This window comes from Thermobia domestica, chromosome 2, assembly GCF_964235325.1.
Source record: "Thermobia domestica chromosome 2, izTheDome1.hap1.1, whole genome shotgun sequence".
NCBI classification, from domain to species: Eukaryota; Metazoa; Arthropoda; class Insecta; order Zygentoma; family Lepismatidae; genus Thermobia; species Thermobia domestica.
Genome location: NC_137455.1, coordinates 309,284,452 through 309,296,905, shown reverse-complemented (window position 1 = coordinate 309,296,905; position 12,454 = coordinate 309,284,452). Strand labels below are relative to the sequence as shown.

The following is a 12,454-nucleotide window of genomic DNA, read 5'->3' as shown; positions in this document are numbered from 1 at the left end:
CGGCATTTGCCTGGTGTAAATGAGGAAAACCCAGGAAAACCTGATTCAGGGTGGCTGGCCTGAAAAAGCTGTTTCACTTTTTCGACCGAGTTTCCCCACCGGGAATCGAACCCGGGACAGCTCGTACCGAAGGCGAGAGACAAAAAGGGTAGTGATAGCAAGATGCAGTTTTCTGCAATCAATTAAACGTTCCAAGAACACCTTTCGGGCTCTGTATTAAAAGTAGAAGTAAGAGAAATCCATTACAACTTTTGGTTTCAATGTTGAGAAAAATGAAATTGAAATCTTTAAGTTTTACGTCCCACGTTTATGCCGGTTAGGCTAAAGGAGACGGTGATGATGAGAAATGAATAAAATAGTGGAATGAAGAAACGGGAGAACCTCGAGAAAACCCACGAGCAGAGTGTTTGTCCACCACAAGGTCCACGCGGCGCGAGCTGGGATCGAACCATGGACCCCAAGCACCCGAGGTGAAAGCTCTACCACTGAACTACCGTGCTTGTTGGCTGGTAAGTGGCCTCATTTACGTTTGTGGTTGTTCCTCACTCACGCCACCTTTACGACAGTGCAGTACATTGCCATAGCGTGGACGCCTCCTGTTGTAGAGGTCTCAAACTGTATTGGCGACTATTGATGTCAGTAGATGGTGTGGGTCAAGTGTCTTATGCCACATGATCCCTTTCCCGTACATTCTTCTTGCACTATTTCCAATATGGCGGCTTTTCAGATGTCCCTATGATCCACGTCTATTCAGTGGAGCTCTCACATGCGTTCTCCATATATAATATTTGACCTCAATCTTTCTACTTGTTTCAAAATTAACATGGCTTTTATAGACATTTTCTATGTTCTATCTTCGCGCTTTGCTCTCACTTATCTCCCACCCTTTATACGGTCTGCCACTAAACACCTTCTTTTTCTCTGCTTCTTTTGATGCTGAGTCCAATGCCAGCAATCATTTTTAGCAATTAAATTCACCAAATTTGAATGTTTCCTTGTAAATTACATTTGAAATCGCACTTCAGCAATTACAGAACTGAGTAGTCTTTAATATTCTTTCCCATCTCTGAATAAATATTTTTAAAGATGCCGTGCATGCATTCAATAATATTGAATTTATATTTTTTGCTCTATCTGATAAAATTTTAGTAAATTTGAGGTTAAATTTCTTAACAACTTACTCTAGCAGGAGAAGTGGCAGTTAAACACATAAATCTGTGTGTCTTGTTTAATTTTGATACTGATTTTTTTTTTGCCACACTTTTGGAATGCCAGCGTAAATCTTTAAAGAGTTTTACTTTTTGTTTGTTGTTCTGAATTTAGCGTAAATGTATTTTTTCGTACTAAATGCTAAATTTGTATTTCTTTTAAGATACTGTTTCTGATTCATGTGGCGACGCAACAAAGAAAAAATATATCTCTTCAGTCATAAATGGGAGGGTGTATCGTAATTGAGGCAATATTTAGGACCTGATAAACACAACAATTCGGAATTCAGAATAAGGGACGCCAAGAGTAGCTCTTCTTATGTTACCTTTTCAATTTCTTTATATATCCCTTGTGGGGCTTCATTTGTGTTAACTGTGTATAGAATAAACTGAAAAATTGTGAATAGTAACCTGAAAGAGACAGGTAATTAATGTATTCTGACCAAATGAGTAAGAACCATGACCTTATATATAGCCTGAGATTGGTATCCCGGTTTTTCGTTTAGAAAATCTGGCAACCCTAATCCAGACATAACATACAAATCCATCAAAACTAATGAAAGCAAGGTAGTAGATCATTTTGATATGTTATAGTTGGTCAAATTTTTACATTCATGGCAGACATAGCCGTAATGTCAAATATTCGACATATTTCCTTATGTTCACTATTAGAAGGCAATTCATTTGTACACATTAAAGTATGTTCAAATTTGAAGACATGCATTTCTGAGTCGTTTTCACTCGTTTAGGGCTCTGTGTGTGTATGGTTAGCTATGCATCTTCCGCGACGAAGACCAGATTTCTATTCCCGGTAGAAGCTCATGTACCTAGGTAGTTCTGATGCCACTTCTAGTATAGCCTTTAAATTAATTCTAAATATCCGAGCTACTTATGACCTTATAAAAAAACACATTCGATCAATTAATCACAGTGAAACTTGTTTCAGATATACTTCATTCACATATGAACTTAGTAATTGTTGCCCATACTTAAGAATACCGATATCCTAACAATGCAAATTTTATCACCTACCAACGTGACAATGGATAATTTCAGTTACAGAAAAGAATATGCCTCGTCAAATCCACAGCAGCATACAGGAATATAGGAAACAACACGTTTTCTACACGTAATTGAAACAGTAGCTTTATCTACGCATTTAGAGAACATCACTTGTTTTCTACACGTCATTGAATCAGTAGCTTTATCTACACATTTAGAAAACATCACTTGTTTTCTACACGTCATTGAATCAGTAGCTTTATCTACGCATTTAGAAAACATCACTTGTTTTCTACACGTCATTGAATCAGTAGCTTTATCTACGCATTTAGAAAATACCATGTGTTTTCTACACGTCATTGAATCAATAGTTTATCTAAGCATTTAAAAAATATGTTTTCTACACGTCATTGAATCAGTAGCTTTATCTACGCATTTAGAAAATATTATGTGTTTTCTATACGTCATAGAAAAAATAGCCTTATGTACGTATTTAGAGAATCAAGTGGATTTCCTTCACGTCATGGAATCAATAGCTTTATCTACAAACCAATTAAATATAGACGAGCATGAATTATTGATATTTCTCAAGAAGTTTAATTATACTTGCGAATAGTAAAATTGAAACATGGCCTAGTAATCCATCTAAGAATACGAAATAAGTCAATGATTTTGAGTGTTATATGAATGTAAATGCATTTACTTCTGAAGTTTGTTGTTGGATCAAAACCTGGAATGGCTACAACAAATACGAAGTGAGTATACAATTGCAAACTGCCATCTGTTGTTTTTCTTGATCTAGTTTTAAAAATTTTTGCTTTCTTTAAATATTGTATTGTGAAGTTATGAATGTCCCAACTAGATAAATTATTAAAATTCATATGTCAGAGTTTATTGTGGATTCAATATTGGAGATAGGTGGCGCCACATTCTAAAAATTCTTGGATTATACTTCTATTTATTTCATACGATCTGGTGTTATGGTAAATGACCTAAGTCACATGCTTACACAGTCGAGCTTAATTTTCTCTTTTCGAAGGTAAGGATCAAATCTTACGGTCAAGTGAGCTGGTCCTAGTATTTTATTATTTTACGAGAGAAAAGATAACACTATAAGCCAGTATTTGGTAATATATTATATCATATTAGAACTTTAAGATACAAGACATATTCAAAGAAGTTCACCTAGTTTATATTTTGATGTGCCATATTGAATTATTTCTTTCTTATGAATGTGTGTGTATTCTTGTTTTAATGCATATAAATGTCGTGTTTTGAGCATGGGCAAATTTTTGGAGTTATGGGCGGATCTACTGGGGGTTTGGAATACCCCACAGTCGAGTGGACCTGGAGTTTTCCCACAGGAAATTGTTAATATCCTCATTCGGTTTTTGAGCTTTTTCGTGTGTAATTTTCTATAATACAAGATAAGGGGATTTTTTTTTTCAGAAAGTTGTTGGCGGGCGATCAAAGTCTCTACATACCCCCCCCCCCCATTACTACAGAGAAGTTCTCTAATGGTTTTCACTCATTGTGTAAATGTAAATGCAATCTTTTAGGCATCATACTTTCACTGGATTTCAGCATTTAGATAGCCCGTATGTCGAGTCAAAATCGTAATAAAACATATCGTCTCTGCTTTTTCTCCACTTCGAACACTGACCATCACTGATGCAATTGAGTGCTGAACTGCATGATAATGATCCTCTATTGCTCTGGAAATGATTCATGAGTTATATGCCTCAATTTCGTGACGAGTAGAGGTTCTAATTCAGTCCAACACCGTATTTATGCGGTAAAATGTATTTTATTAAGATGCTTGTATATTTTAGTAACCATCTATTTACTCATACAGTGTATAGTGTGATGCAAAATTTTGGATAAAGTCTTGTGATTTCAAAATGCCTCCAGAGGATATTTTGGATACGGGTAATGGCGATAGAGCTGCAACTACTACCAGCATGACGACCACCTTTAAGTCGACCATCTTCCATTTATATCCAATATATTAAACAAAAACAAGATTGTATAGTATATAGCTTTCTAGTATTATAGCTTTTCATGAGAAGTAAAATTTCAAGATACCGTATTTACGAGAGAAGTTCACTCATGCAAGATTTATTAGCTGTAAAAGTAAGGATACCCAACGGTGGTATGGTTTGTTGTTTCATGTCAGGCAATGCATCATGAACATGTCACAGCAGAAACTCACTTGTTAATATCGTTTGTGTGAAATTGAAAAATGCCACTCTTTCAACTAATAAGAACAATCTGCTTTCTGTCACTCACTTTTGGCGAGTGTTCACCTTTCCAGCAAAGAGCAAGTACGTATAACTGTAACTAGACTATAAGTTTTCATTTACTGTCCCGGGTTTTTAGTCTGAAAATCTGAGAGTAATAATCATACAGCTGGACTCTGGACCCAATGCTCCTATATGGTTTATGATGACTACTAGGGAACCAAGTGTCCTTAAATCTCTCTGAGGGCCAAATATCCGTGGGTCTGTGTGTGAATAAATGTCTATAGGCTCTTCTGTAAATCAAGTATCTCGGCGTCGTTAAATCCAGCCAGTATTTCGGAGACATACTATGTCAGAAATATGGAAAACCAATTTCAGAAGTCATAGCTTCCGAATAAAACCCTGAAATATTCGTGCTGACTTACGAACATTTATCTTCCAAAACTTCATATTACAAAATGAAATGAAATCTTTACGTTTTACGTCCCACGCCTATGCCAGTTAGGCTAAAGGAGACGGTGATGATGAGAGATGAGTGAAATAGTGGAATGAAGAAAGTGGGAAGAAACGACAAAACACCGAGAAAACCCACGAGCACGATGTTTGTCCACCACAAAGTCCACACGGTGCGACCTGGGATCGAATCAGGGATCCCAAGCACCGTAGGTGAACGCTCTACCACTGAGCCACCGCGCCACCATTTCACATTACAACCACCCTTAGTAGGAAAAGTAATTGTCTGCAGTTGTATGTACGAATTGTATTTTACTGGAATTTGAAAGCAATCCAAACATATACTGCTAAATTATTATTAATTTAGGAGTCTGCAAACATTTAAATCATTTGACAGAAATCTATGGCAAGCACGTTTAGTCACAAAACATTTAGGTACATGCTTTCATGTTATTCAGACCACTGCGCCGTTAAGTCAACTTGAAGACCTGTATGAAACTACCGTCTAATATATTTTACAAAATACTCTTACATTTGGTACAATACGTCTGTGGTTCGACGCTAAAGCATGCGAGTTAGTAGGAGATAATATCGTGCACGTGTTTTTGGGGGATATATTTCTCGCTATTTCTCGCTATCTTATTCCGCCCATTCACCTCTAATTTTCATCTATAATCCTTTCTTTCTTTCTTTCTTTTAGGCTGTAAGATGTAATCGCTACACTAGAACTGAAGACTTCGTATAATTTTGAAATGTACTTTAATCGTCTTATTTAAAACCTTGAAAATAAAATATAGAAAAAGTTATTACCAGTAAAGTGACTACAGAAAATCAAGAAGACACAGAGGAAAGCTGGCTTCCACATGGCTTTTCACAATGGAGCACTGTAACATCTGGTCTATTTATAAATGTCGACTGCATCCTAATACCTGAACAAATGCCTCTTTTTCACCTATTCACGTGTAATTAGAAACATATTTAGGAAACAAATGCTGGGAAAAAGATGTCTTTAAAATTAGCACAATTGATAAAACATAATAAAATTAATTGTCATTGTTAACAAAAAATAAAGTTGATCAAGGAAATTATGTCTGTCACAAATACAAATGTTGTGAAAAAGATGATTGTTCTTCCTTCTTTTATGACTCATACAATTATTTTTCAATGCTTATAGTCATGCAAGAAAAGCAAAATCTATGAACTTTATTATAGTAATATAAAATAAGATTATTGCTCCTAGCAACAGCTGTAGTTAAGTAGAAATTTGTAAATGAAAGGTTTCATATGCTCTCTTTAATAATCGTGCATGTCTTTCACGCTTAATAAAAAAATAATGATTCATGCTCACTCAGGGGCGGGTCCATTACGGGGGGATTTTGCAGCACTAGTACTTGTACCACTGGAGGAATGGGGACAACAATCCTTCGCTCACTCTCGGATCATCTATAGTCTCATGTCTGCCATAAGTGTGCATTACAGAAGTCACTTCCGGAAGTTATTGAAAGAAAGAAGGAAAGTAAGACATCATCATTCTTAATTCTTGGCATCCGCTACTCCAATGGTTTGCCAAACAAACAGTATTCCGATGACGCGTGATCGGGACTGATGTTCCAACACCTTGAAACGTAGCGTCTGAAGAGTTTGAGCGGTGCTGTATGTGAACGCGCGTTGTCATGAAACGCAAGAATGCATTCTGACAACCGACCTCTGCGTTTATTATCAATTGCAGGCATCAACTTGCTTACAAGCATATTACTGTACCTTTAACTATTGACCCGTTTCCCAGGTAATGTTCCAGGTTTGGCTCTTGTGAATCCCAAAACACTGTGAGCATCACTTTCCCTGTAGAAGATTGATTCTTGAATTTCTTTTTCACTTGAGATCCGGAGTGCTTCCAATCTATGGTCTGGCGTTTCCTTTCTGGTTGAAAGCGATGAATCCATGTTTCATCTCAGTAATGGTTCGCCTAAGAAACGCTTCATCTTCGTTAGCATAACGGTCCATTAGATACTGACATTCTCACATGGTTTCGCTTGTCCTCTTCATCGAGGTTTTCCGGGACCCATCTCACACAGACTTTGTGAAAGTTGAGCATGTTATGCATGACGTAATTTGCAGAACTGTGACTAATGTGTATATGGGTTGACACTTTATCAACAATTACTCATCTGTTATTCAGAATCAAGGCACGGACTCATTCAATAATGTCATCATTTGTTGTTGTAGCTGGACGCTCTGCACTTTCCTCATTCTTCGACCACTCTAGTACTGATCAATCCATTAGTAAACACTTCGCTGTGGCAACACATTGTCCCCATATTGGGCTGAAAGTTTTCTATGATTGTCTGCTCCAGGCACGCCTTCAGACCACAAAAATGGATGACAAGAACGCTGTTCTTCTTTGGTGCACAAAGAGAGTGGCGCTGCCATTTTTACTTCGCAACAGCTCAAAGCGGACTGATGTGATAACGCTGCAACCTACGACAGGCAAAGCCAACGGTGACACCTAGTGTCTGGTGAGCACAAAATGTCGTAGAGACAACCTGAAAAGAAATAGAAAAATATTGCAGTTACTTATTGACGTACCCTTGTAGTTTTCATTTTCTTTTTCGTGCAGCTATTAATGTTAGTGATTCTTAAGCACTAAAGTTCGCTCTAAAAATCTCTCAGGTGTATTTTCTTTTCTTATTTATAATGAGTATGAGGTCCAAGTAAACGCTGCCCTGCGTAAGAAGAGGTCGGGTCAAAAGGGCCTTTCTGTTCTAGTCTTTTGTTCGGACTTTTCTCATGTAACATAGTACCGGATACGTACCTCAGCTCTGACAATCAACTGTAACATAAGAAATATGATATTTTGGTACTTTTCACTTAATGCAATATTTTGGATGACTGCTTAATATTATTTTCAAAACTTGTAAACAGAATCCGAATGACACGTTATATTCATGCATTAATTTTTTCACTTGAAATTCTATTAAAATAGAAGCATAAAGCTTCCTTTCTGATCTAGAGCTATTTCTTCATATTGCAATGGTTTAAGAGATATCTAATTATCGATGCCTTATCGTTTCAATTGAGTAAGATGAGCTAAGTAAATGTAAATAGTAAATAAATCGATCTCTCACTAAATTTCAAGTGCAATGTTTTAAGAATCAAAAGCTGTATTGCATTTTACAGATCTTCAAGTACACAGTATTTCAAAGCCACCCTTGTAGACATGATATAATGCCATAATCCTTAGTAAATAAAGAAGGATATCTGAAGCAAAATGGAACGACGTACTGGTAGTATTTATAATTATATTCATACGGAACTGCGAATAAGCCATTACTTCTTCATCATCGAGTTTTTCCAGCAACATGACTTAATGTAAATTACTTCATGAAGAAAAAAAACTATCAAGTCCCTGTTATTCCTAAGCAATGCGAAAAAGAACATCCATAAATACTCTGAATCATAGAGTATTGGTTAATCAGATCCTTTGGTTCTATCAGAAACCCTTTGACAGTTGGTGCAATTAATACTGGCTCCCTGTCTCATAGGGGTCATTCAGCTCCTTTATAAATGTGCAACCCATTCATCAAATATTGTCAGGCCAGTGCTATCTCAACAGTATTGTCGACAAACCAGTGTTATGTGCCCCTAGAATTAAATATTACACGAAATATATGTAGTTCTGCTCGTGAGGCTCCCTATCCTCGGTAGGCCTCCATGCACGTGACCAACCGGCCCATACATTAAGATGGCCTTGAAGAAGTATAACTAATTTTAAGTACATCTCTGATACCAGACACCTTTATTCTTAACAAAAAAATCTTCGACTACTTCACACTATTGCTTTTCAGCCAAGATGCCATACATTTAAAATTTAACATATTTGTTAACTTATTTAGCTCACTTCATATTATAAATTGAGTGTTATTGTGATCTTCTAGGTTTCGGACAACCTTCGTTGCTTGATTTTTGTGGTCTACGCAAAGATGATCTGTGAAGAAAAGACTCCCGCAGCACAATGGATTCGCTGCTGAGGATAGTTATAGTTTATAATATTCTTTTCCTTAAAAATTAACATGACTCGTTGTGTTTATTGACTTTCTTTCGAAAATTGGAACTTTATTAGCTTCAATATAATTGATGAGGAAACGAAAAAATGATTTGTTTCTAAGAATCGTCTACGATATGCAATTTCAGCTGCTTAGGAATTAGTTTGATCTCGAATTTTGTTATTATAAAAATGCTGTAACATTGTTAATTCTACATTAGCATTTAAATATATTATAGTGTTTTAGTGTATATAAGCTTTTGAGTAAGTCTCAGTGACAGATTATCACTCTCTATTTTCATAAAATAATTTGCTCAAATTGATCTCGTGTCATCGTAACCTGTCTTTATAATTGTATCTATAACCACATTCATTTTATATAAACTGGCGCGATTGCTGTTTCCGGATTCTTCTGAATGGGTCAATCCATGCAAAGTGATCGAGAAAAAAGAAAAATTGCCGCTCGACCTTTAAAAAAGATCTATTTTCATGAATGTTTATCCTATATCAGGGTAGTATTTCAAAACTACAATTAATTGTTTTTTACAACATCCCATGGCGACATAGCGGCTGCCCCATTTTCAGTTTTTTCGATTTTAGGCTTTTATGTTGTTTTGAATATCTCAGCATATATTTGTCCTTCCAAATTTAAACTTGCTGGACGTCTCTATCTCGTGCAGAACTAAAACTTTGATCTCTTAACACTTGAAGGGAGTGAAATCAGGGTCTACAGTAGCAACACTTTTGGATATTGAAGACATGTTTGGGAAGAGTAAACAACTATCATAGAGGTCTGCATTTGCGTTTGCATGTAGTCCGGAGTCATAAGTTAATACACAAAAATTTCCAGATCTGTAGCTGCTCCCAATAGCCTGAAAAAAATCGTTAAGTTGTGGAAGTATGCCAATTTAGCATGTTTCACTGTCCAATATCTCCAATGGGCCTGGATAAAAAAGTCTGAAATTTTGGGAACAGTTAGTCCTTTAGTATACCATAACACAAAAAAGCGTGTTTTGCGTTTTTGAGCAGAAGGGGGTCAAAGTATTAAGTAATGACGTCATACTCTAGGATATGTTTTTGTTCACAGATTGAACTGGAAATTCGTTGTTGTGAAGTAAAATAAAGTAGGATGAATGAGTAGTCCACTCAAGGCTCTCAAGCTCGTTTCTCTCCTCTAGTTGTAACATTGTTTTTATCACACCCACAGCACCACTGGTGAAGAATGCCGCTATGAGCAGAAGACGAAGAAAGTCAAGATGCACACTTGACAAAAAGTCTGTAAGTTCTCATTGCTCTTGCTGTTTGCTATATCAATTATATTCAGTCATGTTCCTTGTTGTTTCAACTGTCAACTCATGTAGGAGACTGTTGTCCTTCCGTTTAATCTTCATTCCGCAGTCAGTGTTTACAGCGAGTGAATGATAAATAATTTTTAAAATGCTGCAGAATGTTCGGTTTAAAAGGTACTCATCTTACGAGAAACCTCGCCACCATTACTGATAGTGTTTTACTGGATACCCAACACTATGAACTATTACCCGTCATTTTCACTGTAACAAATTACGTTGAACCACAGAGGTAGGAGCTTCATTACGTTTCTTTCCTCATGTTCTCTATAGACAGTGAGGGCAATGTTTTAGGCGTACTTTTAGGAGTCAAAATACGCAGAAATAAATTAAAGTTTTACACCACCGATGCTGTGCAGTATATGCCAATGCTGTGTAGTCCAAGACAACTTCCTATCTGGATAATAAAAATTGTAATTGGTTATAACTAAAATGATAATGGCAATATGATTATGAAATTCGGCCTACTTCTTTTTTAAACTATTTTTAACATAATGCGAAAACAACTAATAAACGTAACAGTTACATTTATCAGAATATAGAATATCTATGTTATACTCCACCTGTAGACAGTCTGTTTTCCATTATCGGCTACACCATATTCTTATTGCTCTGAAGACTATTGCATGAGCTGTGCCTTAAACTACCTGTCTCTTGGCAGAGGTCCTGTTTCTAATGAAAACTCTTGAATACACCTCGTTTGCCCTACTTTCCTCTGCTGAAACTGATTTTAATTAGATTTGTTTCATTGAACTTATTAGTTTTCTTACTTTCTATTGGTAAGTAATTGATACATATATTCTTTCCTTCCTCTTCTTCTATTCCTTCTCCTGTTACTCTCCTGCAGGGATTTCGTGGAATTATGACATGTTTTATATGCTGCCATAGCTGCTATAGAGGAGATATCCAATTTGATCTTTAATGTAGCAGTTTCCCGTTGCTTTCCACATCTCCATGCTGTTGACCTTTGTGACTCGTTTGTTTTCAGCAATGGCTCCTATCCCAAAGTCAAGGTAGTATCCTATCTCTATCCACTCATCTATCCTCCAAGGAGATCATTGGCACTTGATAAAAGGTGACTCCTTATCCCGGAAGACGTTTAGTCCTCACCTACGTTTGCTGCCTAGTGCGTTCTCAACTCTCCACCTTGAGGAACTATAAGTTTAAGAGAAATAAATCCGAAACCAATATACACTTTCCGCTTAAGAACGTAGCCTCGCTAAGTAACGCTCGCTTTGCTCTAAGAAGTTGGTCTATGGTTCGGTAGTGGTTTCAACAGCTTTTATTTTAGAAAAAGAATAAATGAAAGCTATCAATAAGTTTAATAATATGTTTATTATTTTTTACTACTTGGGCAGTAATTTTTAAATATGATGGAAACAGCCATTGGGATCACTTGTCAGCGACATGTTCTCACGCTATTGTGTCGCAATCATTACTGATTTCAAAATCGAATCTAAGATAAATCTACTGAAAGAGGAAAACATGAATACAAATAATGAATATTGTTTTATTACAACGTATTTTTCATTTTTACTTATTATCTTGTTAGCTGTTGAAGTAGCCCCAACTACATATCTAGTAAAGGACGAATGGTCATTCATGCCGCAAGCCCTATGAAAGTATTAGTGTTCATTTATGACTAAACTTGCAAAAAATCTTCAAATACAAAAAGTTAACCTTGATTTAGATTATTTTAGACTATAGTAGAGGACGCTTAAATGTCATCCATTGACAGTTTTCTTTATAGAACACAAATGTTCAAATACTAGGAAACAAAGAACATATTTTGATTACTTGTGCATGTTTCTTAACTAAAGTTCGAGCTAAAAGTATACTCGAGTGTCCTTCACGGATCTTTAGAGTAAAGGGTGTTAAATAATGTGAGATGGTGAAACGGTTCCATTAAGCAAATATATTTGACGTCAGGTTTTTGATTACAACATATAATCAATATATTCCATTACAGATATAACATTAAAATTCACCTAATACATTTTACCCGTATACAATCTTAATGGGATCAGAAGGTTCAAAATGTATATCCATTAAAGCAGGGCAAGCGAACAATTTTGAGATTGAGTGCTAGTACTGAGGGTATTAGAAACATGAACTTAAAGACTAATGTGTTATTAGAATCATTGATGTCCCATTCGACTCAAA

The 12,454-nt window shown here is 36.1% G+C and overlaps 1 protein-coding gene across 1 annotated transcript in view; it reads right to left on the bottom strand.

Annotated features, from left to right (window-relative positions):
- LOC145679476 (endoglucanase E-4-like) overlaps window positions 1–8,264 on the bottom strand; it is a 40,802-nt gene extending 32,538 nt beyond the window's left edge. Inside the window, exons 1-2 of the mRNA XM_081750055.1 lie at window positions 8,186–8,264; window positions 7,386–7,446 (exon numbers count right to left, since the gene is read on the bottom strand). Coding sequence (XP_081606181.1) covers window positions 7,386–7,446; window positions 8,186–8,264 — 140 coding nt within the window. The remainder of the gene's footprint in view (window positions 1–7,385; window positions 7,447–8,185) is intronic.
- Between the last annotated feature and the right edge of the window lie 4,190 nt (window positions 8,265–12,454).